Source organism: Lynx rufus, unplaced genomic scaffold, assembly GCF_022079265.1.
Source record: "Lynx rufus isolate CCGP_SWC_20201006 ecotype Redwood Valley unplaced genomic scaffold, mLynRuf1.p SCAF_21, whole genome shotgun sequence".
NCBI lineage: Eukaryota > Metazoa > Chordata > Mammalia > Carnivora > Felidae > Lynx > Lynx rufus.
The window spans coordinates 4796640-4823314 of NW_025814836.1; the positions used below are offsets into that span (position 1 = coordinate 4796640).

General features: G+C 38.1%; 2 protein-coding genes across 7 annotated transcripts; both read right to left on the reverse strand.

The window, feature by feature from the left end:
* Positions 1-258: 258 nt before the first annotated feature.
* SNRPN (small nuclear ribonucleoprotein polypeptide N) lies at positions 259-12053 on the reverse strand. Its single transcript, XM_047086784.1, has 8 exons — positions 12017-12053; positions 6799-6867; positions 4470-4621; positions 2316-2427; positions 1738-1890; positions 1157-1295; positions 655-780; positions 259-548 (listed from the first exon to the last, which is right to left on the reverse strand). Exons 2-8 carry the CDS (start codon positions 6799-6801, stop codon positions 511-513), a joined length of 723 nt encoding a protein of 240 aa, XP_046942740.1. The 5' UTR covers positions 6802-6867; positions 12017-12053; the 3' UTR covers positions 259-510.
* SNURF (SNRPN upstream open reading frame) lies at positions 6859-26121 on the reverse strand. 6 transcript variants are annotated; one of them, XR_006963432.1, is made up of 5 exons: positions 26039-26121; positions 19077-19172; positions 13260-13385; positions 12017-12053; positions 6896-6945 (listed from the first exon to the last, which is right to left on the reverse strand). XR_006963432.1 is itself a non-coding variant. In XM_047086785.1 (4 exons), the coding sequence occupies exons 1-3, from the start codon at positions 26050-26052 to the stop codon at positions 13280-13282; spliced, it is 216 nt and encodes a 71-aa protein (XP_046942741.1). In that variant the 5' UTR covers positions 26053-26121; the 3' UTR covers positions 6859-6945; positions 13232-13279. The 6 variants fall into 6 exon arrangements, 5 of the variants coding, with proteins under 5 accessions (XP_046942741.1, XP_046942742.1, XP_046942746.1 ...); XM_047086785.1 differs by lacking the exon at positions 12017-12053 and having other exon boundaries at positions 6859-6945; positions 13232-13385; XM_047086786.1 differs by lacking the exon at positions 12017-12053 and having other exon boundaries at positions 6861-6945.
* Between the last annotated feature and the right edge of the window lie 554 nt (positions 26122-26675).

Here is a 26675-nt window from a genome sequence, read left to right on the forward strand (position 1 = left end):
TACCAGTTTCCTTCCATAGGTGGCCTTACAAGGCCTTTCATTGCATCCCTTCTTCCCTTCAGGTATGTATGGCACATTAAAGTGGAGGAGGCCATGTGTAAGTCTTAGCCCAGTCACTTAAACCCCGGTCAAGAGTTTTCTTGTGTCAAGGTTACTGACAGATATCAGTCAATGCACAAAGTGAAAGCTGGGAAGCTTAATCAGGTATCACAACCATTTTATCTTAAGAATTAAAGAGAAAATTATTTAAATGCATTGCTTAACAGAATTCACCTCATCCATAATAACTTTAAGACCAGAAAAATCCCAGTCTTCATTCTGACCTCAACAAAGTCAACAGGCAAAAAAAAATGTACAACATACAGCAGTACCTTGCAGTTTAATTGCTCTGTGCATTTTATTAGCTAATATTAATGCAGCAAAGAGGGAACAAAAGCTCACAAACACTCTACACAGTTTCACAAGAGACATTGCAGGGAAAAAAATGACTTAAGAAGGATCAATAGTATCCTAGGGTCTTGGTGGACGCATTCCGGGGGGAGGTGGACCTGGAAAAAAAAAAAAAAAGCAAAGTTCCATGGGACCATTAGAAAAACATCATATAAATATTCAAGGGCCCGGCTGGCACCACTGTGCAGAAGTATAACCACTCACCTCTAATTCCTGGTGGTGGGGGTCTCATTCCTGGAGGGGGCATGCCTATTGGCGTCCCTCGAGCAGGGGGAAGCCCAATTGGTGGGCCCATGGGTGGTCTCATACCAGGTGGAGGAGCCATAATGCCTAGAAAAGAAAAATGGCAGAAATAAAGTCCTCATAAATAAACTCAGCAAATAACACAGAATAAAACACAAAACAGTATTTAAAGAAATGGGCCTAAATATTAAGCAGAGAGTTGAAGAATTTCTCCTGGACCATTACCATTACCACATAAGCCATCCTCAACACAAGAGTCCACAGATTTTCATTAAAAAGTATTGTTTAAAAGTAGGAAATACACTCCAAGCAACTAGTGAGGTACTTAAAGGGCTGGTTCTTTGTTCAGTATCTTCTTATGGTATTTTTAGTTATCACTTCCTCAAGATGATACAATGTTTTCACAAAACACCTATATATATATCTGAGAACCAAATTCTCTTACTTCCTTAGGATTCCTTACCTGGAGGTGGTGTTGCTCGGCCCACAGGAGTGGGTGGGGTCCCCCGTCCTGGTGGGTACTGAGTTGGGGCTCCAGCAATACTGGCAGTAGCAGCAACTGCAGCAGCTGCTACAGTGCCTCTTCCCTGTGGAGTCATTACCTGAGGAGGCATGGTCAGATACAGTAAAGGTAAGGCACATCCTCTCATTATTCACATACAAAATAAATGGTGAATACCACAGCTTATTAAATATGAAATAATAGCATTTTTTTTTACTTCTTCCATTATTTTCATTAAAAAAATCTTGGCACTAACACATCCTCCTTTAAACCTAACATGCCCTATTTTAATCTAGTAAGTCCTTTTACATTTTCTCAACTCTGGTTTACCCAGCCATATTTCTCTTTACTTACCAATACTGGTAAGTAACTCTTACCAAGGTGGCTTTCTTTAATCTTTTCCCCTCCTAATGTATATCTGTCTTTCATCACTCTCTATAGCGTATGCTGCTTACATAGTATAAGATGTGCACTCAGGCTTTTAAATCTACTCTGCCTCTGGGCACTTTCTCTCAATAATATAAAACCTCCTAGTTCCTCACCTGTTGGGATGGCCCCCCAACCCCTCGGACAGGGCCTGCTAATCCAGCAGGAGCCTGGGGAATTGGAACACCAGCTGGCACTCCTCTGCCAGCTGCCCTGCCAACCCCAGGACCCCCTGCAGCTCCAGCAAGAGGTACCCGAGCAATGCCAGTCTGAAACAAGAAAAATTAGTTTGAAATCAAATGATTTACCAAAGTTATCAATAATCTTATTCCTAAAAGATCACTGCTTTCCACCATTTTTCCTACCACCCATCTTATATTAGTTCTATATTCACAGCAATAGACAAGTGTACCATGGAGGCATTCAGCAGATTAAATGTACATCTGTCAAACTGTGAATACAAATAAGACCCTTCTAACCTTATCTAGGTAGTACCCAACCCACAGAATAACTCTTTAGAAAGTCCTTAATCTTGAAATACAGACAAGTAAGAACTGACATTAAGTGCTCGGCACATTTTATTCAACAAATGTATACTATTTATTGTGCCTCATTGTACCTTGATTTAGCATCATCTCAAATAATGTTATGCCCTTCCACACTAATGTTCTGTCCTGCCCTATGTACTCCTTACATCTTTCGGGGGTGGTCCTTCCACTGTCATGGAGACCAAGTTCTCCCCACGTAGCAACACCAGACCCAAAACCCGCTTCTCTTCACGTTCTGGCTGCTTTGCATTCTTTGGCCTATAGAGCAGAAACAAATTTTAGTCAGGTAAGTTAGGGATCACTCACTAAAATATTTACATTTCACCTTAATAACACATACACATGACAATAATTGATGGCAATATATTCATGCTATTACTAAGTTATGACAAAACAAAGGCAAAAACAAAACACTAGACTCACTGACATATAAGGGTAAATGTTAAAGCCCTTTTCCTATTAAAATTTTCCAGAATGTTCCCTCAATGTTATACTACAGCAAAACTAATTTCTTATTCATGAAACTCAGATGAATATGATATGGCTAAAACTTTCAAAAATGTGTTTTCATGTTAAAATGGGAAGTATGTTTTTTAAATCATTTTCAACTAAGTAAATCTGGGTGACAGACAACTAAAATGGGAACAGGAACAATGAAGTCATACCAAATGATAAAGAAAAAACAGGCTTTGAATTAGAGACACTGTTGTACTCCTGGCCTTTATATCACTTATATAACCATGGGAAATCTTAAAAATTAAAAAAAAAAAAACTCTGTACAAAGTCACAATGGTCAGAAGCAAAAATCTACATACTTAAAAGCTACTGACACAATATCATTCAAAAACTGTGAGTACTATCACAGAGAAAAATGCACAATTTTAAAGCATTATCCATGTGAAATTATCCCCATAACTTAGTGAAAGATGTTAAACAGAGAAATTAATATGGCTAAAGTTCTCATCAAATGCCTTCAGTATTTATCAATGTCATACGGGTTTATTTTATTTTCAGTAAAAAGTTAGATTATTTAAACAAACAAAAAAAATAACACTGAAACATTCACCATCTTAGAATTTCTGATATAACCCTACTTGTTGCACAGGAAGGAGACTGAGAATACATGAAAAGGGAAAGATAAAGCATATGTTATGAATTCTATTCAAATTTGCCTGAGAGGAACAGACTACAGCAGGCAGGTGAAGGTGAGCATCACCTACCTTTTTCTTCATTTTTAATAAAACCTAAGTGAAGTGGGCAAATTAAAATTCTGAATAGTATATCATAGACTGTGGCAATAAATTAAATGGAGCCAAGAGTCAAGAATGATACCTTGTAAGTTCTGCCCCATGATAAAAAACAAAGCCATCTTGAGTGTCCAGAGATATTACAAATACCAACTCAAATACTCTGAATGAAAAGTCAACTGAATGGAAGTAGGATGCCACTAAGATCCACCAATTCTTGTGATCTTATTGCAGAGGGTCAACAGTGCTCTGTGAAAGGAAGCTCCCTAGTCACAGGTACAAAGAGGGAAGCCTAATGTGGTAAGGTACAAGCACACAGGATATTCCTGAAGAAATTAAATGGGCAAATCAAAAATATAATAGAAGAGGGTTAAGAATTGACACCAGGTCAACACTGAACATGACGATTTTGACAAAACAAGGTGCATGCAAAGAGGCTGGCTGAACAAATGTTAAATCTGGCCTAGAGTATTCTAATCATATCCTAACTCCTCAACCATGAAGAGTAAATTGTTATTCATAAGATCCCTTCAGTCCAAAGGAATGCTACAGAACTTAACCTATTAATAAGATTTATTAACTTTTTAAATAAATATAACTTGATACTCTGCTCATACAGTAAAGTTCTATTCCAAGTTCAGTTCATAACTGTGTTTGCAAACTTAAAACAGTAGTGTAAATACAATGACTTCAAGACTGGGAGACTATAGGGGCACCTGGGTGCTCAGTCAGTTAAGCATCCAACTTTGGCTCACGTCATGATTTCGTGGTTCATGAGTTCAAGCCCTGCGTCGGGCTCTGTGTTGACAGCTCAGAGCCTAGACCCTGCTTCAGATTTTGTGTCTCTCTCTGCCCCTTCCCTGCTCATCCTCTGTCTCTCTTTCTCTCTCAAAAATAAACATTAAAAAAAAAAAAGACTGGGAGACTCTGATCTTCTAGGCCAAGAGGTTACAAAACAGACTAACCCTACCTCCTTCAGTTACCCTCTATAATCCCTTACTCCGATTATCCTCTCCCTCAATATCCCATTATCCAAACCCAAAGTGGTCTTACTTGATCTTTCTGAATTCATCACAATCACAGAGGATCAAGTTCATATGCTTGTCAAAAGCCTTAAAGGTGCCAATGAAGATTCGGCCATCTTGCAGGATACATCGCATTCTATAGTCAATGTGTTGCAGCATCTTGCTGCTCTTTCCCACAGTCTGAAATGAGTAAGAAAAGCTGTCTGCAATTACTTTATAACCTTCCCCACCATTTCTTCCCCACTCCTATATCAATCCAAACTTTGTTTCCTTAACACATCTTCCCTCCCATGTTGTCTCCAAAAATACCTTCACAGTCAAGATACTGGACCAAATTTAGACCCAGGTCAACTCTACTCTGTGGAACCCTCTACTTCTCAGAATGACTATGCAGTTTCCCATCATCCTATTTCTTCCCCATCAGATTCACAAATCTAGTTTCCTTTTAGTATTCTGATTCCTCTCCTTTCCCAATTCTAATCCCAAATTCCACCCTCCTTCAGAACACTTGACCCTGTGGACTATTTCTTTTTCCCTAGACATCTATCCAAACAGTGGGAAATTGCTACCTCCATCAAAAAAATTTTCCAACTCCCATCAACCCAATGCAAATACAAACCACTATTTAGTTCCCCAAAGGCCTCTGTCCTAGTTATTTCAAACCCTGTATCTCCTCCTACTCAGAACTTGGATCAATGTTTCTCAAACTTGTTTTGGTTTCATTTACCCTACTAAGGCACTTTTTAAAAATATTTTTATCATGGGGCAGCTGGGTGACTCAGTCAGTTAAGTATCTGACTTCAGCTCGTGTCATGATCTCATGGTTTGTGAGTTCAAGCCTAGCATTGTCAGTGAGGAGCCTGCTTGGTATTCTCACCCTCTCCCTCTCTCTTCCCATCCCCCACTTGCTCTCACTCTCTCTCTCAAAATAAATAAAAACTTTAAAGAAAAAATTCTCTCTCTCTCTCTCTCTCTCTCTGAGCACCTGGGTGGCTCAGTTGGTTAAGTGTCCGACTCCAGATTTCTGCTCAGCTTATGATCTCACGGTATGTGAGTTCGACACCTAGACCCACATTGGGCTCTGCACTAAGCAGAGCTTGCTTGGGATTCTCTTTCTCTCGCTCTGTCCCTCCCCCTCTTCTCTCAATATATAAACAATAAATAAAAAATAGGCCACTAATTCTAACACCTTAAAAAAAAAAAGATTCTCTCTGCCTCTCCCTCACTTGTGGGCACACATGCCCTCTTTCTCTCTCTGAAATTTTACAAATTTTATCCTAAATCACCCACTCCACTGAAATTTTAAAATGTTGATAATATTGTATCTGTATTTATATCCTGTGGTCCTTTGGAACACCACAAGCCATTGTAAAATCAAATATTCTTTCCACTTCTCAAAATCAACTCTTGCTGCCTTGGGATATCCTTCCTGTTGAGAATACATGTTCTCAACTATCTAAACTTTAACAGAATACATGCTCTCAATTATCTAAACTTTAATAGAACCACAAACCTGATTAGGATGCTGTATCTCTTGACAGACTAATTGTGTGTGTATTTACCTAAGCCCAATGTCCTAAATCCCTCCATTTTCTTTTTTTTATTTAAAAAAAAATGTTTATTTATTATTGAGAGATGGAGAGACACAGAGCATGAGCAGGGGAGGGGTAGAGAGAGGGGAAACACAGAATCCAAAGCAGGCTCCAGGTTCTGAGCTGTCAGAACAAAGCCCGACATGAGGCTCGAACTCACAAACTGCGAGATCATGAACTGAGCCGCAGTCAGTCGCTTAATCAACTGAGCTACCCAGGTGCCCCCCTCCGTTTCATGTCTACTGTAACCTAAGTAAGGGTCCTCCATCTTCAGGATGGTCCGTTATTATTGTAAATCATGTAAATCATGACCAAAGCTCTCTTCTGTATTTTCTCACATATAAGATCCCTCTTAAGATGTTTTCCAAACTAGGGTGTCTGGGTGGCTTAGGGCCAACTTCAGCTCAGGTGATGATCTCAGTTTGTGGGTTCAAGTCCTGTGTAGGGCTCTGCACTGACGGTACAGAGCCTGTTTGGGCTTCTCTCTCCCTCTCTGCATGGCCCTCTTGCTCTCTCTCTCTCTCTCAAAACAAATATATAAACTAAAAAAAAAAAAAAAGATATTTTCCAAATCATTTTATCACTAAAATAGGAAAAGGGATATAGCTCTTCTTCAGTTGATATTCCACACAATGAGATGCCATCTCTAAAGATTGATTTCTTGTCTCTAACATCAAGAACACAAAGACACCCCACACTCTGGTAAACTATTATGTTAGGCCCTTTCAGTAGCTTTTCACCCTTCTGCCTTAATATACATCTTACCATGGTTGCTGTTCCACCAAATCCAATGTCCGAAGAAAGGTTTCAGGATTCTTAATACCTAAGGGAAGGCTACAGATAAAGGTATGACGCAGGTTCTCCTACAAACAATGCAAGCTTGGGGCAGAAGCTTCAAACAGTAGATGGAGCCTGCAGAGGAAAGCATGATCTAGCTGCACTGCAATCTACCATGTTTAAAAACAGGCAGACAATTTTGCATGAAAATCACCATAACAGACATATTTAAAAACACCTCCCATGTTCCATACCCACCACATGAACACCAAATTTCACTATTCCTTCACCTTAACTTCCACATTTTACACACTTAAAATTGACAGTGTTTATTAAATTTTTATATTATGCAGACATTTTTAAATGTCTAAAAAATCACTTTCATTTTCCATTCCAAAAAATGTAGTGTTTTCTTTTTTCATCCTTACTTTAGGTGGTGCTTCATTCTCTGATCCTAAGTTAACCCATCATCTCAACTTCAACATTTTGATATATCCCTAAGCTTCATAGCCATCTGAATTATTCTCCTGAATTAGTTAAAATTTTGTTCTTAGCTAAACCACCTAAAGGTTTTCAACCTCAAAATCCCCCTCCTTGACCCTGCCAAAACCTCTTCAAAGTAATTATAAATAATTTTTTTACCAAGAACCAACTGCATTATCATGTACCTGCTTATGACGTCCTATGTTAAAGTGGAGCATAAAACAACTGATTACTTGCTTATACGGATATATAGGTAATTTTCTTAGCAATCAAAAGAACATGATTATAACAGTGTTATCATTTTTCCCAACATACTAAGGAAACTCCTCTTACTGAGTATGGCAACCAAATCAAAACTAGAAAAAAAATCTCAAACTACTAGTTATACTTATTTAGAAAGCAAACACACAAATTATATTACTCTTGAATGGGAATTTGGTTTTATGCAAAAAAGCAGCCTAGTATCATAAACAAAATCTGACATAATTTTATTTTTAATAATACAAACATTTTCAGTAAACTTGTTGTCCTCTGTCTTCAATGGAGACATTTTGCAAACAGCTAAGTATACTGATTCAGTATATTATAAATCCTGTATTTTAGGATGTGAAAATAAAATCATCAAAATAGTGGTTGTGAACCATAACATCAAAACAATAAGGTAAAAGAAATGTTTTGAGGACAGTTTTCCATGTGGAACTATATGACACTCGATCAAAAGAGAACAGAATGGTATGAAAGAAAGAGTTCAGTAAGAATAGGTAAGATGTAGAAAAGAGGTTTCCCTATATTTACAAAATTTTGATGGCAGTTAAGTACATTATGAGAATTTTGGAGTATCAGATTTTCTAAAAAATAAATTCCTGGTATTAGAATATCTCCTAACCTTTGTTCTCCAAATGCAAACTATCATGCACTTTTTGCGCATTTTTTTTCTTAAAGACTTTCTGCCTATACTGTCCTTAACACTGTCCATACTTCTCCAACATTTACCATAACTGACTATAATATCTATAAACTTGTCTCTTTTCCCCATCTACCCAATGTAGGTCTTCAAAGATACAATGACATCAAGGATACCCCCTTTTACAGCATCCAACATTGTATATGACTTAACGTTTTGCATAAAACTGACATGTAATGATCTCAAAAGATCTGTTCAAATCAGCAGACTGGCATGCCCTCCTCTCCCCAAATCAATGTAGTTTGTAACCCAAACTCACAGGAGTAGTTTAAGGTCTATAATATAGATGTTCTGAATTCTGACAGGATTATCTATAAAGCAGTCTAAATTCAAGAATACTTACATATTTTTTACCTCTAGTCATTAGCTACTTTCATTTTTTGTATCTACTAAGATTTAAAATCTTCAGCAATCCATAGTAACAGAAAGTAAATCATCTACAGAAACAGAAAAAAAAATAGAAACAAAAAAATTCACAGCAACAGAAAGTAAATAAGTGGTAACCTGAAGTTGGGGGTAGAAACAGGGAATGTATATAAATGAGCATAAGGGACCTTACTCTGAAAATGGAAAGTTCTCAGAGTTCCTGGCAATGGCTGAAGTCAGTAAATTTACAAAAATTTCGGTGATTTTTTATGGTATATACATTATACATTAGTAAAGCTGGTTAAAATGCAAAATGTCAGGATCTTTCAATAACGTGGAAAGTTTGTAACACTGCTTTTTATATCACCGTTAGTGCAAAAAAAACAAAACAAAACAAAACAAAAAAGCTAACCACTCAATAAGACACTATTACTGGAGCATACCCTTTTTACCATCAACAATGGAGATATGCTACCAAATACTTAGCCACAAGACAGTGATTATTAGAAAATTAAAAGATGGTAGGGCTAGATTTCAAGATTTCATTTAAGGGAAAAAAATGTAATCACAGAAAGGTATCTTACAAGGATTAATGCAATGGAAACCAGCATCAAGTGTGCATTTAAGGTGACACCTCTCCAGTAAAAATTTAAAATTCAAAACAAAACTTTTTACCTTCAGATGCCAAAAAGATTTGAGAATACGGATTTTCCCATCAGTCTCAGTTTGAAATGTTCTGTCCCACCTGACATTTCAGTGAACACACAACTATCAGACCTAATTCATAGTTTAGCTGTAAGAAACCAATAAATTTGAACAATTGTATAGCAGAAGAATAAAAAGGGAAAGCCAGTCAGTCCTGCTTCTGTCCTTCATCTACCCTGAGTTTCTAAACCCCTTCCACAACTACTAAACGTTGTTAACTAGTTATCAAGTATAAAAATGCACCTCGACATATGAGTTACAGACTAAGGAATTGGAGGGGTACATGGGTGGTCCACTCGGTCAGGCATCTTACTTTGGCTCAGGTCATGTCTTACAGTTTGTGAGTTTGAGCCCTGAATCAGGTTCTCTGCTGTCAGCACAGAGCCTGCTTTAGATCCTCTGTCTCCTCCTCTCTCTGCCCCTCCCCAGCTCATCTGTACGTGCTCACTCTCAAAAATAAACACTAAAACAAAAAATAAATACTGATTTCCCAAAAAATCTTAAAAAAAAAAAAAAAGAACTGGAGACCTAGAGAACTGGGGATATGGGACATGTAATATGATACAAAATATTTTGTATAAAATAAGGAATATACATACACATTACAACTCAGAAAAGGGGTTGACTAGAGTGGTTAAGAAAGACTTCCCCTAATGAATAGGACCTGAAATTAGAAAGTTATCTCTTATCCCTAAATTTAGTACACTATAATCATGAACCCTTGTAACAGGAAAATGATATATTACTTTGGAGATTGATCAAATATATCTTCACAACAAATGACAGCAAAATGCCTCATGAAAAGGAAAAGAGTAGCAAAATCATAATGCACTGATGAACTGGCAGTTATGATAAATCTCCTTACATGAAAAGGCACATAAGCAAATAAATGGCCCAAGTCCCTGACTCAAACATTGTAAGATTTTCCACAGAAGTTCTTAAACTTTTGGGAACTTTTCTAATGACAAAACTTAAAAAAAAAAAAAAAGTGAAAAGGGAAGATGGTTGGGGCACCTGGATGGCTCAGTCTGCTAAGTGTCAGACTTCAGCTCAGGTCATGATCTCACAGTTCGTGGGTTCGAGCCCCACATCGGGCTCTGTGCTGACAGCTCAGAGCATGGAGCCTGCTTTGGATTCTGTGTCTCCCTCTCTCTCTGTTCCTCCCCCACCTGTGCTCAGTCTCTCAAAAATAAATAAACATTAAAAAAGAAGGATGGTCAATCGTAGCCAAGTCACATAAAGCAAATCAGAAACCATATAATAATGGTAATGCATTAGTGCTCATTCAAATCTGGTAAAATAGCACACCCTTCACAGAAAAATATACAGAAAAGCTTAACAAGTAAAAGGAGGTAACACAAACAAATGGACAATATTCATCCAGAAAGCAAGGCCAGTTTAAATCCCACACACACAACACACACGCACACACACGTGCACACACAATTTTCCTTTTTTGGAACTGTTTATTTGTCAAAGAAAAAAAAGGCACCACAGATGGTACTGAGAAACTAGCACTAGTAGTAATTGTTCTAAATGGAAATCAACAATGCTTATGATGCTGTCAGCAATGGAACAAAACATTTAAGAGTCATACTAATATTTATACCCTGCAGTCCTTATCCTAGACTCTTATCCTAATAAATTTAACATACCAAATATATCTTTAAAATATAGAACTAATGTTTATAACAGCATAGTAAAACTAGGAAAAAAAAACAAGTACAAGGGAAAAGTAAATAATGAATGAACTGTCATTTATTCATAACAAATCATAATTATGAGCAATAATAAAATGAGGAAACATTAATGATATACATTTAAGTGGAATAAATACAAAATAAGTTTGTTAAAAGCATGATTCCAACTAAAAAAAGAAAATGGGCAAAATGAAAGAAAATTCAACCTTATGGTAGGTTTAAAAATCTTTGGTTTACTTTCACATTTTTCTTGGCTATCACTTGGATGCTTTAGATTTTTATAGGAAAAAAGGAAGCATATCAATTGTTAAAATATCTTTAAAAACCTACCCATCTACATTTATTCCTTAGACTAATTGTTAGATTTGACCCTTATCCCAGAAATTCATCTGATTCTCTACCTTGTAATGTTTACTTCATTTATATACACTCTTTCCTATAACCCCTTTTTCTTTACAACATTCTATAGTATCACCACTCATCCATTGTCCCAACCTGGTATTTTCATCTTTGAATGTGGTTCTCTAAGATGCCAGTCAACTTTAAGGAAGAGGATTAATTTTAGGCTTTGCCTACCATTTAATCTGTTGCAACTATTCTAGTCTGTTGCTGTAATTCCAAATACAGCCACCGACCATACATAAATACGATTACTTGGTTGTGTGCCAATAATTTTTTTTTTTTTATAAAAACAGACAGTGAGTGGGTCAGATACTTTAACAATCCCTGCTGTAGAATAATCCTAGTAAATGAGTGCTGTTTAACTAGCACTTGGGACTAGAATAAAACATAACATCAGAAAATTGTACTTGCAGATAGATTATAATGTAGGATTTAAATAATAGGGGTACCTGGCTGGCTCAGTCAATAGAGCATGTGACCCTTGATCTTGAGGTAAGTTCAAGCCTCATGTAAGTAAGGTAGGTAAGTAAGTAAGTAAATAAATAAATAAATAAATAAATAAATAAAATTATAGTTAGGAACTTACAAGAGTATATGAAATGCACTGAGAAGCCAAAACATTCCTGGTTAAAAAAAAAAAATCAATTGTTCAGAGTCATTTCAAGATGGCCCTACTCTGAGAACAGCTGGGGACAATGATCAGATTCTACTGCCTGAATCAATTCCACTGCCTTACAATCAATTCCAGGTTATTATTACTGGAGAATGTGGAGTAAAGGATTCAGCAGGGGAGAATTTTTCTCAGAAAACTTACATTTTTTCTCTTTTGCTGTAAAAGTCAAAATAGTAGCTATAAACAAGTCTAATTAATTTGAGTTGTGGGGTAATACATAAAAATAGAAATAAAATCTAGAAGAAAATTCATCCAAAAGGTCCCTTTCTCTCCTAGTTTCTAAAAAGTGTATTAAACCCTTGGAGTCATTCAAATCTTAAAATTTTAAGGTCACATAAAACATAGAAAGACAGACTGTAAATAAATCTACATCACAGTGAAAAAATCATGGATAATATTTTATTACATTGTCAGCTGAATCAAATACACTGATACATTATCAGCTGATTCAACTACACTGTTGAAAACAAAAGTGAAAAAAGAGAAAACAAAAAAGGAATAGTTAGCAAATATGCATGGGAAATTATTTAGCTTATTTAAGAATGTGATGTATATTTATAATTCAGTAGGCACAAATGATATGTAGTTAAAACAACCAATGCAGGTAAAAGTATAGCGTCATCAGGCACTCTTATTATTTTCAGGGCAAAAGAGACTAATACTTTGTAATACAGTTTAGAAAAATGTACCCTAAGGTTATATTCCTGATTCAATTTATTTTCACATTTGCATATCTGAGGAAATAATTCCATCTGATAGGTTATGCTCAGCAGTCCACTGAAGCTTTATTGAAACTACCAGGAAAAAAGATGAAGTTTCTCACAAAAGGTAATTACAAAACATTGATTCACAAGATATTTAGCAGCCATTTATAATGAAGTATGTTCATATAAGATTAATTTGAAAAATCAATAGAATTTAGATATGAGTAAAACTACTTAACAAGCATGTATAACTGGGAAAGTAAAATATCAAGGTAAGAATGTCAAGATCCTATTGCTTTTACATTTTTTAACTTTCTGCTTGTAATATGAAATTTTTAAGGAAAAAATTTTAATATATCCCAAATAACTAAAGTGACCTCCAAGCACATTATTTATTACTGACCATGACTGTATCAGCTCTAACCTGGTTTTTCACTTGGAAATCAGCTAACCTGGATGTTCCAATACTGCTTTAACCACCTCTTGGTGTCTCTGCTAAGAATGCCTGTCTCAATTCCGCCTGGAAATCCAACACAGGTACTTGCTGCTGCTGAGATCGCCTTGGGTAGAGCTGACACCTATGACAAGAGCACAATACACATAAATATAAAAGAGATTTGCCTTATATGGATAACAATACCAAAGAAAATGTGGCGACCTTACATTTAAAAAGATCCTCAATTAGGGTCAGAGCATGCCATTACCTTATGAAGAGACTATTAAGAAGAAACAGGAGTCTCTGTGTACACAGCAATGTGCAAGGAACAGGATACTTACCACTTTGGATAAGTAGGATACTACTGAAGGAATTAAAAAAAAAAAAGTTCTTTTGGTTTAAAAAGCCCTGTATTTGAGTGCCTGAGTAGCTTAGTCAGTTGACCGTTATACTTTTGGCTCAGGTAATGAATGATCGCCTTGTTCAGGAGTTTGAGCCTTGCATCAGGCTCTGTGCTGACAGCACAGAACCTACTTGGGATTCTTTGTCTCCCTTTCTCTCTGCTCCTTCCCCACTCACTCTGTCTCTCAAAATTAAATAAACATTTTTTTAAAAAGTTGGAGACACCATCAGTACCATATCCATTACTCACTTTCCAATCCTATCTGGAAATAATCCTTTAACCCCTAGTAAGAGGAGTGAGGCATTTGCTAAGCCATTTTCAGGAGACGTTAAGACTGTCATCCATTCTCTTACTCCTGAGTAACCACCTGAAACAAGGAACTACCAGGGCCCAGGCTTTTTAGAGTCTCAAACTGTAAACTGACTACCTATTAGTCAGAAGGGAATTCCATAGAAAAGCCCTTAACTTATCCCTATGGATCAGTAATCAGGCTGTGAATCTGATTCTAAGAATGATGAAGAAATGTACAAAGTGTTACTGGCTAACAAAACAAGCATAAAAAGTAATCACCAGCAAGTCTTCCCTTGTTAAGTATGTGTGTGTGATGTGTGTGTGTATGTATATATATACACGTGTGTGTATATGTACGTATGTATATACATAACTATTCCATAGCAGTTAGATTTGGAAACAGGTTTCACAAAAGGTATTCCACTATTTTCCATAGTTTTTAAATAACATTTAAAAAAATTTAATGTTTTCTATTTTTGAGACAGAGAGTGTGTGGGAGAGGGGCAGAGACAGAGGGAGACACAGAATCTGAAGCAGGTTCCAGGCTCTGAGCTGTCAGCAGAGAGCCTGATGCAGTGCTGGAACTCCTGAACTACAAGATCATGACCTAAGCCAACGTCGGACGCTTCAACTGACTGGACCACCCAGGTGCCCCAGTTTTTAAATAACAGTTTAAACATTCTGTTGTATAATAAAGAATTGTGTTAACCTTTGTCCATGGTTTCTGAGAAGTAACCTCTAAATACCTGAGTTTACCAAGTGATAGGAGTGTGTCTTCATTATTCGTGGTGGGCCCCTTGGATCACACCTGAATTAATGTTAACAAGATGATTCAGGATAAGGGCTGGCCAAGGCACAAAGACCAACCATGTGATTAGAGTGTGGGGCTTTTGAGCTTGATCTCCTGGGAAGGGATGGCATAGAGTGAGATGGACTTCAATCATAATGGCCAATTATTCAATCATTTCAAGTACTAGAACTCTAATAAAAACTATAGAAGGCACACAAAGTTCTGGTGAGCTTCCTGGTTGATGACCTGTACACTGATGTGCTGAGTGTCTATTACATCCTAAGGACATGGACATTACAGATCTTGCCCTAGAAGTCTCTCCATTTGGCTTATCCTGATTTGTATCCCATATTGTAAACTTAATAGTAAGTATAGTGCTTTCTTGAGTTCTGTGAATCATTCTAACAAATTACAGAACCTGAGAAAATAATGGAAACTTTGAATTTTATCTAGCTGTTGAAAAGTTCAGGTGGCCTAGAAACTTTGAGGCTTGCAGCTGGTATCTCAATTGAGGGTCATCTTATGGAGAACTGTACCCTTAATGTGTCAAGTCTACATTAACTCCAGAGAATCTGAATTACATTGCCCATGCTTTTAAATTGTCCCATTCCAATCAATGAATAATTAAATCTTTATTTGGGTGTTCTCATTTCCAATCCTTTCATTACCAAATGGCAACTAATCCCCTGACCTAATAAGGTTTTAAAACATGTTTCAACCAAAAAAAAATGTTTTTTTGATTCTTTAAACTCCTATTGGAGTGTCTCTTTTGGGTTTAACCTGAAACCCAACTGAAGATTAAGGTAAAACTGAGAAAATAAGATGCAGTACACATAACATTTACTTTGTGAAATGCAGAATGTAAATTTAGAAAAACATCTGAAGGGCGCCTGGGTGGCTCAGTCAGTTGAGCGTCCAACTTCGGCTCAGGTCATGATCTCATGGTTCATGAGTTCAAGCTCCACGTCAGGCTCTGTGCTGACAGCTCAGAGCCTGGAGTCTGCTTCGGATTCTGTGTCTCCTTCTCTCGCTGTGCCCCTCCCTCATTCATGCTCTGTCTCTTTCTCTCAAGAATAAATAAAACATTTTTTTTTAATTTTTTTTCAACGTTTATTTATTTTTGGGACAGAGAGAGACAGAGCATGAATGGGGGAGGGGCAGAGAGAGAGGGAGACACAGAATCGGAAACAGGCTCCAGGCTCCGAGCCATCAGCCCAGAGCCTGACGCGGGGCTCGAACTCACGGACCGCGAGATCATGACCTGGGTGAAGTCGGACGCTTAACCGACTGCGCCACCCAGGCGCCCCAAGAATAAATAAAACATTTAAAAAAATTAGAAAAACATCTGAAAGGGTACAGAAAATGGTCTCTCCAGAAGACTCTCCGGCCCCAATCTCCAAATTCTCTCAAATTTACAGTACATCAATAAACAGGAAAGACATTCACCAGCCCCCAAATCCAAAACTGATTACTTGATAGATCTATTAGAAGAAAGACTAACCATCAATTTCAGGAGTACAAATCACTTAGCTTCTATTAATAGTTATGGTTGGTCTGTGGGATGGATGTTCTGTCTGCAAAGTTTTAGTTTTTATTCAATTTCATTTTGTATCTCGGATGCAACATGAATAGCAATCCTTCATTAGCCATTAGAACTGGTGTACACACAATTTCTCAGGAATACTGGCTTTTAGTTTGGCAAAAGGTGGGATATTTATGGATTATGATTAAAATAAACATACTATAACTATCAAATATCCCAATCCTGAAAGAATCCTGAGCATATGTACCAGGGCTTAGAGAATATCCATACTGCTTACCCATCCCCATAATCACACAATCTCAAAACAGAGAGAGGTTACTGGGGAAATTACACTATTTCCCTAACTCAAAATTCCCCTCCTTCATTTTAGCACCCTCTAGTATTTATATATAATATATACAGAAGAAGTCAGGAAATGAAGTTACTTCTTCTTTGAAAAGTAACATGTTTCCAAAGAGGCAGACAAGAAAATGACACCTAAGGAATGCTTAAAGAAGATAAGGAAGAGATTACCTGTTATGCTGGTGCACACTGATCCTGTATAAGATAATGGCTCTAACAAAATATAACAAATATGATAGAACCATTAACACTAACAAAAGATCTCCCTCAAGAAACCCCCCCCAATACCTCTACCCCAATCTCTAAACAACCTCAAATACTTCTAGAGACTCTGGGGAAAACGTCACTTTTTGGGGTGTCTGGGTGGCTAAATTGGTTAAGCGTCCAACTCTTGGTTTCAGCTCAGGTCACGATGTCATGGTTTCGGGAGTTTGAGCCCCTCACCGGGCTCTGAACAGGCAGCATGGAGCCTGCTTGGGATTCTCTTTCTCTCTCTGCCCCTCCCCCACTTGCACTATCTCAATCTCTCTCAAATAAACTTTTAAAAGTTAAAAAAAAGAAAATGTCACTTTTAAGAGTTTTGCAGTTAAAAAAGACATTACTTTATAAGAGAAAATTAACATGGCAAAAAGTCTATTATAAAGGAAAAATTATATAAAATATTCATTCATAAAATACTTCTTTTCAAAGTAATTCCCCAAATAAAAATGTAATAAAAGAATGAGGTCAGGTAGAATAAATAAAATAGGGAAAATGAGGAAATCATTAGCCTCACCAGTAATTTAAAATGTACAAGTGAAAATAGATTGCAATATTCCTACAAGTAAAATGTGCAAATAACAAAAATAGGAGACAAAATGCTACTGCCATTTTATAACAGCTTTAAAAAAAAAGCCTTATATTTGAGGGAGAAATAAAATGTAAATAATAATGAATATTAACTTTCAAATTGACTGTCCTTATCTTTGTTTATAATAGCTAAGAAATGCAAAACAGCCTAGGGGCGCCTGGGTGGTTCAGTCCTTGAGTGCCCAGGATCTCAAAGTCCATGGGTTGGAGCCCCACTTCAAGCTCTGTGTTGACAGCTCAGAGCCTGGAGCCTGCTTTGGATTCTGTCTCCCTCGCTCTCTGCCCCTCCCCCACGTGTGCTATGTCTCTCTCTCTCTCAAAAATATACAAACATTAAAATTTTTTTAAAAGAAATGCAAACAGCCTAAATATCAGTAAGCTAATTATGAATGTAATTATGTTATCATACCACCCCTCCTCTAAAATTTGTACAATAAGGTTGATTTATATGCAGTGACATACAAAGACCCCCCCAAGATATATGACTGCAGAACAATAAATCTTACATATGTAGCCAAACAAATCACAAGTATGCCTTCCTCCTCTCCCTACCATGTGTGCATACACATGAATAAACAGAAAAAGATCTGAAAGTATAGACATCTACATACCTGTGGGTTATCTCCAGGGAGGGAATGGGAAACAACTGATGGTAAGTTGAAGTGAATACTTTTTACCTGAATGTTATGTGTTTTAAAGAGACTATACTCATGTATTTTTATTACTTGTAATTGTGGAAAATAACAAAATTAAACAGCTTTGGGAAAGGGCCAAAAATGCCACCCACAGATACTGTCAAGATTAGAAACAAAATACAAGTTCCAATAAATACTCAGTATGTATCAGATCATTAAAAATGTTGATATATTTTATATTAAAATCCCCCTTCTGGAAATCTAAATTTAAAAGTGTATCTACATGTAGATATCCTAACTAAGGAGAAGGAAAAAATGTGTACATTTCAAAAATTTTTAATTTTTTTTACATTGTTTATTTACTTTTGAGACAGAGACAGAGTGTGAGTGGTGGAAAGGCAGAAAGAGAGGGAGACAGAATCTGGAGCAGATTCCAGGCTCTGAACTGTCAGTGCAGAGCCCGATGTGAGGCTCAAACTCACAAACCATGGGATCATGACCTGGGCGGAAGTCAGACACTTAACAAACTTAGCCACCCAGGTGCCCCATGCATTTCAAATTTTTAATTGGATAAATGCACTAAGCAAAAATAAAAATCTGAATATTGCCAAGTATAAATATAAATTAGCATTCCATCAAATGCATAGAACATTTTGCAAACATAGAAAAAGTAGTTTAGTAACAACATAAATAAAACAGGCATAATTTAAATATCAAAGTTGAAAGATGTAGAATTTAATGAAGATATAATCCACATACACATATGGGATAAAAAGAAATGCACTTTACTAAATTTTTGAACAGAAATTAGTACCACATGTTTAAGAATAATTTAACCATTTTGCTATATTTTCTATATTACAGTCCTATGGTTCTTTCATTAATAAATTCATTTCAATACACCCTCATTGCATTATACTTTGTTTCAATTTGAAAAATAATTATGACCTAAACTGGTTCTCAACCCAGAATGTACTCACTCTTGGTTGCTCAGTGAGGCTGTCCTTCTGCGTTTGACTTGTACTTCCACCTCTGGTACGTGCTGCTCCGTGGTCCGTCTCAGGTGTAAGCGGTCCCTGAAACAGAAAGCGGAATTTATTTGATAGACTTCAATAACTTTAAAATAACCACTTAGTTAAAGGCTTATTTAGAGCTGTATTTAATATGATGGAGATTTTAAAGTGCTTATAATCTAATTAAAACAAGGTACAGTAGTAGTGTGCCTGGGTGTCTCAGTTGGTTAACCATCTGACTTCCTCCCATGTCATGATCTCATGGTTCCTGAGTTTGAACCCTACATCAAGCTCTCTGCTGTCAGAGTAGAGTCCCAAGCACTTGGGATCCCGTCTGCTCCTCTTTCTGCCCCTTCCGCCATTCTCTGTCTCTCAAAAAAAAAAAAAAAAAAAAGTACAGTAGTAATATACATCAATTGTGTCTCAATAAAAATGGGGGAAAATAAACAAGACAAAATTTTAATATTAGAATACCTTCCAACAGTCAGGATCTATCCTAAAGCCACTTTCCCCTTTAGAAGCCCTTTAATGTCAGAGAACAGCATGGTGTGGTGGGGTGAAGATGATATCAGTTAAGCAAAAATAAAGTATTTCCACTTACTTTTACATGTACAGATTAAAACTTCACATTCACTGAAATACATTTATATACACTGACCTACTCACTACCCATACCTGCATAACCCTGAGAAAACAGCAATGTTGATTTCAAAACTAGTCTGAAAATATCTTTTTAGGATAGATCCTATAGAATAGAATAAAGCATAAAGCTGAAAATATAGAATTTCTACTTAAGCAACTTCCTATGCAAATGCTGTTTTCCTAGGATTTGCACAATAAGAGATAAAAGGGATGCTTAAGCAAAAAAAAAGTAAAGCTAATACCATAAGCTACCACCATCTTATGATTTGCAGAACAGCTCACAAAATGGCTGCTCAATGGATCTAAGCATGAAATCTTGCACCTGGTATTCCATGTTAGAAACTACAGGAACCACTCCTAAAACTGCAATTTAAAAATGTTAAATCAGAAATGATAGAAGGAAAAACATTTTATAAAAGTTACGCAACATACTTATTTGAAAGCCAGAATTCAAAGGAAATAGCCCCAAAGCTAATTCTGAATTGTTTTGCTATTTTAAAATTCATGTTAGACATCGCTTCTCGGCCTTTTGGCTAAGATCATGTGTAAAATTCATGTTAGAACCAAAGTAATCCAATCAAATAGCTTTCTAGTAAGCCCAAGGTGCTTTATTGCTTCAAAAACTTTAATGTTCTAACCAAGCAAGAGAAATCATTTAAACATCACATCTGTACATCAGAGTTTTAAATGATAAGAGTATATAATTTGATAATAACAAAACTCCACTTCAAAATGGGTGAAAGATTAGAACAGACGGCTTTCCAAAGACATACAAATTTCCATTAGCATGAGAAAATACACTTAGTATCACTATAGTCATTAGGGAAATGCAAATCAAACTATAAACACACCACTTCACACCTCAGGAGTGAAGGAGGAGGTGGAGAAATTGCTAGTCGGACCATGAAATGGTGCAGCCTCTGGCACTTCCTAAAATTGTGAACAATATAGTTAACATTTGACACAGTAACTCCACTCCTAGAGGGAATGAAATAAAAAAAACATTAACTTGAGTGTGATTGTTCCTAGCAGCATTAATCATAAGAGCCAAAAAGTGGAAACAACCCAAAGCACAACCACCAAAAAATGGATAAACAAAATATGGTGTGGTAGTATGGTATATTCAATACGATGGAATGTCATTCAGTCCCAAAAAGGAATTAAGTATTTACTGGTGAAACATGGCTTCACAAATATACTTAATACAATATTATATTAAAATTATATAATAAAAAGCTCTATGTTCATGGACAATTATGATTAACCTAATAGTATAATTAAGAATACATCATTACCAAAAAATCTTTAAAATGAAAATGTTCAGCTCCTTTACCCCTTCATACCAGTTGCTCAGTATGAAAGGATCTGAGTTCATTTAAGAACCAGCATACGAATTATTCAATTTTCTGACCCATTTTTAAAGCTACATGTAAAATCATCTATGAGCAGATGTGTTTTGATAACATTAGAAGTTTGTTCTAAATATGCATACATGTGTTTGCATTTATAATCTTCCTACTGCATTTCCAACCTAGAAACCAGCTTTCAGAAAATAAGCATTTAAAGGAAAAAAGATGGGGTGCTTAGCTGGCTCAGTTGGTTGAGCATGCAGGTATGGGACTCTTGATTTTGGTGTTGTGAGTTCAAGTCCCACGTTAGGCATACAACTTACTTAAAAGTGATCAGATCACACAATGTTTTTCCCAGTAGCCTAAACATTGTCAAATATTTAATATGCCTTATATCCTACCAAAAAAAAGAAAAAAAAACTTAATTGAAATTCAACTACTAAGATCTCAAGAATGAAAAATAAAAGAAAATATGAGGTCATCTCAGTCTACAGATCTCATAAACAAAGTCAGTTCCTCTCAAACAAAACCCATGGTATCATTAAAAAGTAAATTCTAAGCCATCAGTATTCAGGAACTAGGAGGCAAAAGAAATCACTTCCTTACCCAACATTTGTTAGTGAAGGAGACAACCTTAACCATCAACAACTCTTACTCAAGCTTCCTGGCTCTGGGCCACAAAAGAGGCAGGGATAAAGGGGACCCACAATAAAATCCAAATGTAAACTGAAGATCAAAAACTTCATTGTCCCTGTCAGGTTGAGACAATACTCATGCCCTGATTACTTCAAGGATTCTTCCTAAATATATCTGAGCACAAGAGTGCAGTGTCAAAAAGTAAGAAACTCAAAACAGATTGAAGATCTAAATGTCAGACCTGAAACCATAAAATTCCTTAGAGAAAACATAAGCAGTAATTTCTTGGACACTGGCTTCAGCAACATTTTTCTACATGGGTCTCCTCTGGCAAGGGAAACAAAACCAAGATTAAACTATAGGGCTTGCACCCAAATAAAAAGCTTTTTCACAGCAAAGGACAACATCAACAAAACAAACAGACAACCTACTGATTGCATTCTTGGGGAGAATGTAAACTGGTGCAATCACGGTGGGAAACAGTATATAAGTTCATCATAAAATATAAAATAGAAATAGCCTATGATTCAGTAATTCCACTTGTGAGTATTTACCCAAAGAAAACAAAAGCACTAATTCAAAAAGACACAGACACAGGTACCCCTGCGTTGCCTGCGGCACTATTTTTAATAGCCAAGATATGAAAGCAATCATATAAGTATCTGCCCATAGACGAATGGATAAAGATGCAACATATATATTCACATACAATATTACTCAGCCATAAAAAGTAAAAATTTTCCATTTTTGACAAGATGAATGGAACTAGAGGGTGTTAATGCTAAGTGAAACAAGTCAGAGGAAGTCAAATACCATATCATTAACAGCACTATATGGTGAAAGATGATAACTACATTTGTGAACACAGCACAACACATAGAGTTATTGAACCACTATGTTGTACATCTGGAACTAATAGAGCATTCTGTGTCAACTAAACTCCAATTAAAAAAATTAAGAGATTAATTTTGAGGCCTTGACATCTTAAATGTGGAATTTTTCAAAAAACAAATCTGAGCACATTTAGAGTAAAGGGGAGAAATAAAGATGTAGCATCACCACATATACAGAAAGTATTTCAGCAAAGAAGCACTGGACATATGCAGTAGGCAAACCAAGTTAATACAAAATAATCTCTAAATAAACCCAAACCAGACAGTACTTTGCCCTAGACAGCAATACAACAATCCCTGGACTGTTTCCTCACTTTAAACCACAGAAAGGGTTCACACTGACTGATCGTTTTCAAAATGATTTTCAAAAAGCCCACATACTAAGCCAAATATTCAACAGGCTCAGCAGAGACCTTGAAACCTCAGAGGTCTTTCCAAAGGGATCCGCCATATTGAGATCCTAAGCCTGAGTGAAAAACTACAAAATGGCTGACCAGTATAATACACACTCATTTTGCAAATAGCCAAAATGATCAGAAGTTAAATCAAAATATAGTTATTTGATGCAGTACGTGTATACAAGTAGGAAAAATGAGCAACAAAATTCCAGACTTCTGCTATTTTTAAAACTACTCAGAAAGATTCCACAACAAGCTTTCCAAGGCTTCTGGGTTTACGTTTTCCTTAATTACATTCCAACTCAGCACAACCAGACATATTGTTTGCGATAGATGAGGGGGAAAAAAGAAAGAAAAGAAAGAAAGAGAGAGAGAGAGAGAGAGAGAGAGAAAGAAAGAAAGAAAGAAAGAAAGAAAGAAAGAAAGAAAGAAAGAAAGAAAAGGCAAGCCCATCAAAATCCTGTGAAGAAAAACAATATCCTTGAAAATGCCTCCCACAAAAGGTGGAATACGGAATACTAGAATAGTTACTTTGTTAATTGTACTTTCTCACCAAGTTTTCATAGTAGCTCCAACTTCAAAACTGATCGATCAAAAGTATCACTTTAAAAATAAAACGGGGGCAACAATTCCCTAATTCAATACTCACACCCCCGTAGCATTCTACTCTTCTGATGCTCTCCTCTGTTCTCGAGCACACGAAATTTACAATTCTCAGCTCCTAAGAACCCTGGAGAAGCCCTGATGCCCGGTTTAAGGAAATTGTCCATAAAAGCGACATCACGAAAGTAATATCCAAAGATTAAGAAATAAAACACATTCTTAAAGGTGATGCAGGTGTAGAGTGACCAAATCTGGAAAATGGAAATCAAATGTTATAGGAAGGAGAGTTGTTTAAGGGGTTACTGAATCCCCTCTGAATATTAACAATAATTAGATTGTTCACAATACAACCTAGGGAATCTATGAAAATGAAAAGGTGGGCCTTTCTAAAAAGTCAGAACACAGATTTAAAATCTCCTGCACCAGTAGCACTGTGGATCATAGGATGGCTTTGCCTTTCTTGCCCTCCAGGCCCCCATCTCTCCTTTCTACAGCACCATAGAAAGGTAGGGGCACAGCTTGGCTGCCAGTCCACACAGACATAGAATATACAAATCCTTTGCCTCATTGTCCTCTCCCCTTGGAAGCGACCTTATGGGGAAAAGGGGGGGGTGCCTCAAGGTACAGGCTCAACAATTCTGTATCCTCCTTCCCTCCACCCACTGCAGCACAACAGGGAAGGAGCAGCCATTACAGCGGACAGGTGAAGGGGGGTGGCAGCCATCCCCACCAGGCGGAGGCTGCGCAAACCCCCTCCTCTGGTGCCCGCCCCACTGCAGGGCAGAGACGCTGTTTTCTGTTGCGCCTGCGCATCCCAAATCCTGCACCCTTCCCTACTGCAGCACTTTGGAGGGGGTGGCTATCCACTCTTGCCCGCCTCCTCCCCTTAGCACCACGCTTTGAGGATGCCGCTGAAATTGCCGCGCGGCAGAGGCTACATAAACTACCCCTCCCCCCACTGCGGCACTGGGGAGGGGGTGGCTGCCCCCTACCCTGTCGCGCCTGCGCAGATTTGCACATCTGCAGCGGCAGCCATCTTTCGCGAGTCGCACAATGCTTGTGACGCGGCACTGGACCCCTACGAGCCCCCAAGCGACTTTCGAAAACCTTACTCCGAATGCAGAAAATCAATGCAAACAAGAGACACCTCTGCAGTATTACAGCCCAGAACCTGCATGACTCTCACAAAATTCATAAAGCAAGCTCTGCACGCCATATCCCTAATCTTACACCAAAACCACAAAAACGAGGGACTATGACAGACAAACATTTCTTCAGCCATCCCTTCAGGTGAGCGGTGGGCAGCAGCAAACACCTAAGACTGCCTCAGGTCAGAGAAAACTGAACGTTCTCCCTTTTCCTCAGACTGGGGGCTGTGGACCACTCACGACTGCATCAGGCCTTCACCAAATTCCCTGTCCGCTGCCTCCACCCCAATGCCCCCTCTTACCAAGCTCACTCTACCACAACCATGGCAGCCACTCGGCCAAAGCTCCCATACACCATCACCACCCCCACTACCATCCAATCGCCCCCCTCCCATCAACAATAGCATGGCTGCTCCGCCGCCCCCACACATAATAAACCCTGGTGGGTCACCCTTTTCAATGTGCCACCCTCTTTGTATCACCCTCATGGCAGCCACCCCCGCCGTCCCTCCCCACCACAGTCCCTCCCTACCACCACCATGACGGTCACTTGCTGCCCCCGCCCACCATGGCCACCAAAATCACCTTGCTGGTCACCCTGCCATCCCCTCCATTATCACTAAAACAGTGGCCACCTCGCTCACCGCCGAACCAACAGCATGGCCACCATGGCGACCCCTTCGCTACCACCGACACCATGAACAGCCCACCTTAAGCTCCCTCCCACCACCACCATGGCGGCCACCATTACTAAAACCACCACTGTGGACACCTCACCCCAAATACCCCTCCTTACCACCGCCATTGTAGCTACCCTGGTACCCCGCCCCCCCCATACCACTGTCACTTTTACCATATGTCCTACCTTATCGTCCCCTCCTTGGTACTGTGGACTCCCCACTGATCCTATCCCATCATATCTTCCCCTGCCTTTCACACCACGGCCATCACAATGTACCCTCCCAAACCACAGTCATGGCCTCAGATCTCAAGGACAAAAGGCCACTCTAGAAAGGATCTGATGGGACACACTAGAGTGATATATACCAGCCAAGACACAACACGACATGGAGAGAACACTTTCCGAGGAGGTACAACCAAGCCTCAAACCCTCAGTCAGTTCCCCAGAACAAAGAACTTTAGGACCCGGATTCCGAGTATATACAACAATACTCCAAGTTCGGCAAACTTGGAACATTGAACAAACCAAAATGAGTATTTCCTAGGCTGTCTCTAAGGGAAGACATCCACACAGCTGACCTGGCCCGCTCCATCGCGCTGCTAGCCGCTCCTCAGAACAGACCTTCAGGCATCTCCGGCGACCACTCCACTCTGTGTTCCAGTCACTGCGGCAGGGCTAATCACACCAGTTCCACCTGCGCATGCGCAGCTAGCCACCCCTCCGACTTTGGCTGCGCAACCGCAACTGTTTGCCGCAGTGCTGAGGTCCTGCCGCAGTGCAGGGGTGCCAGCGCCCCCGCCAAGCGGAATCATTGGGGCCTGATTTCTACTGCACTCCAAATAGCCAAGGCGCTAGCGCCTTTTGAGGAGAACTCCACCACCACCCTGAGTTTAATGGCAAGGTCTTTCTTTTTTAAAACACGTAAAATGTTGAGGAAATAATTCTCGGTTCCCCAACAAATCTTTGTAGGCACCATGGGCCAAACAATCCTGATTTACAATCACCTTCAAGTCTTCCAATAGGACATGTCAGAAATGCTAATTTGAAAAAGTTAAATCAATGCAAAACCACAGTCAATGCAAATACGCTAGATAATTCAATCTGTCTAAAAGAAAAGAAAAAGATATTACATTCATTATTCAAATTTGGTGGGGTTCCCCCCCTCTTTTTCTGCTTTCTACAAGTATTTTTTTCAAATTATGAAAATTATGTCAA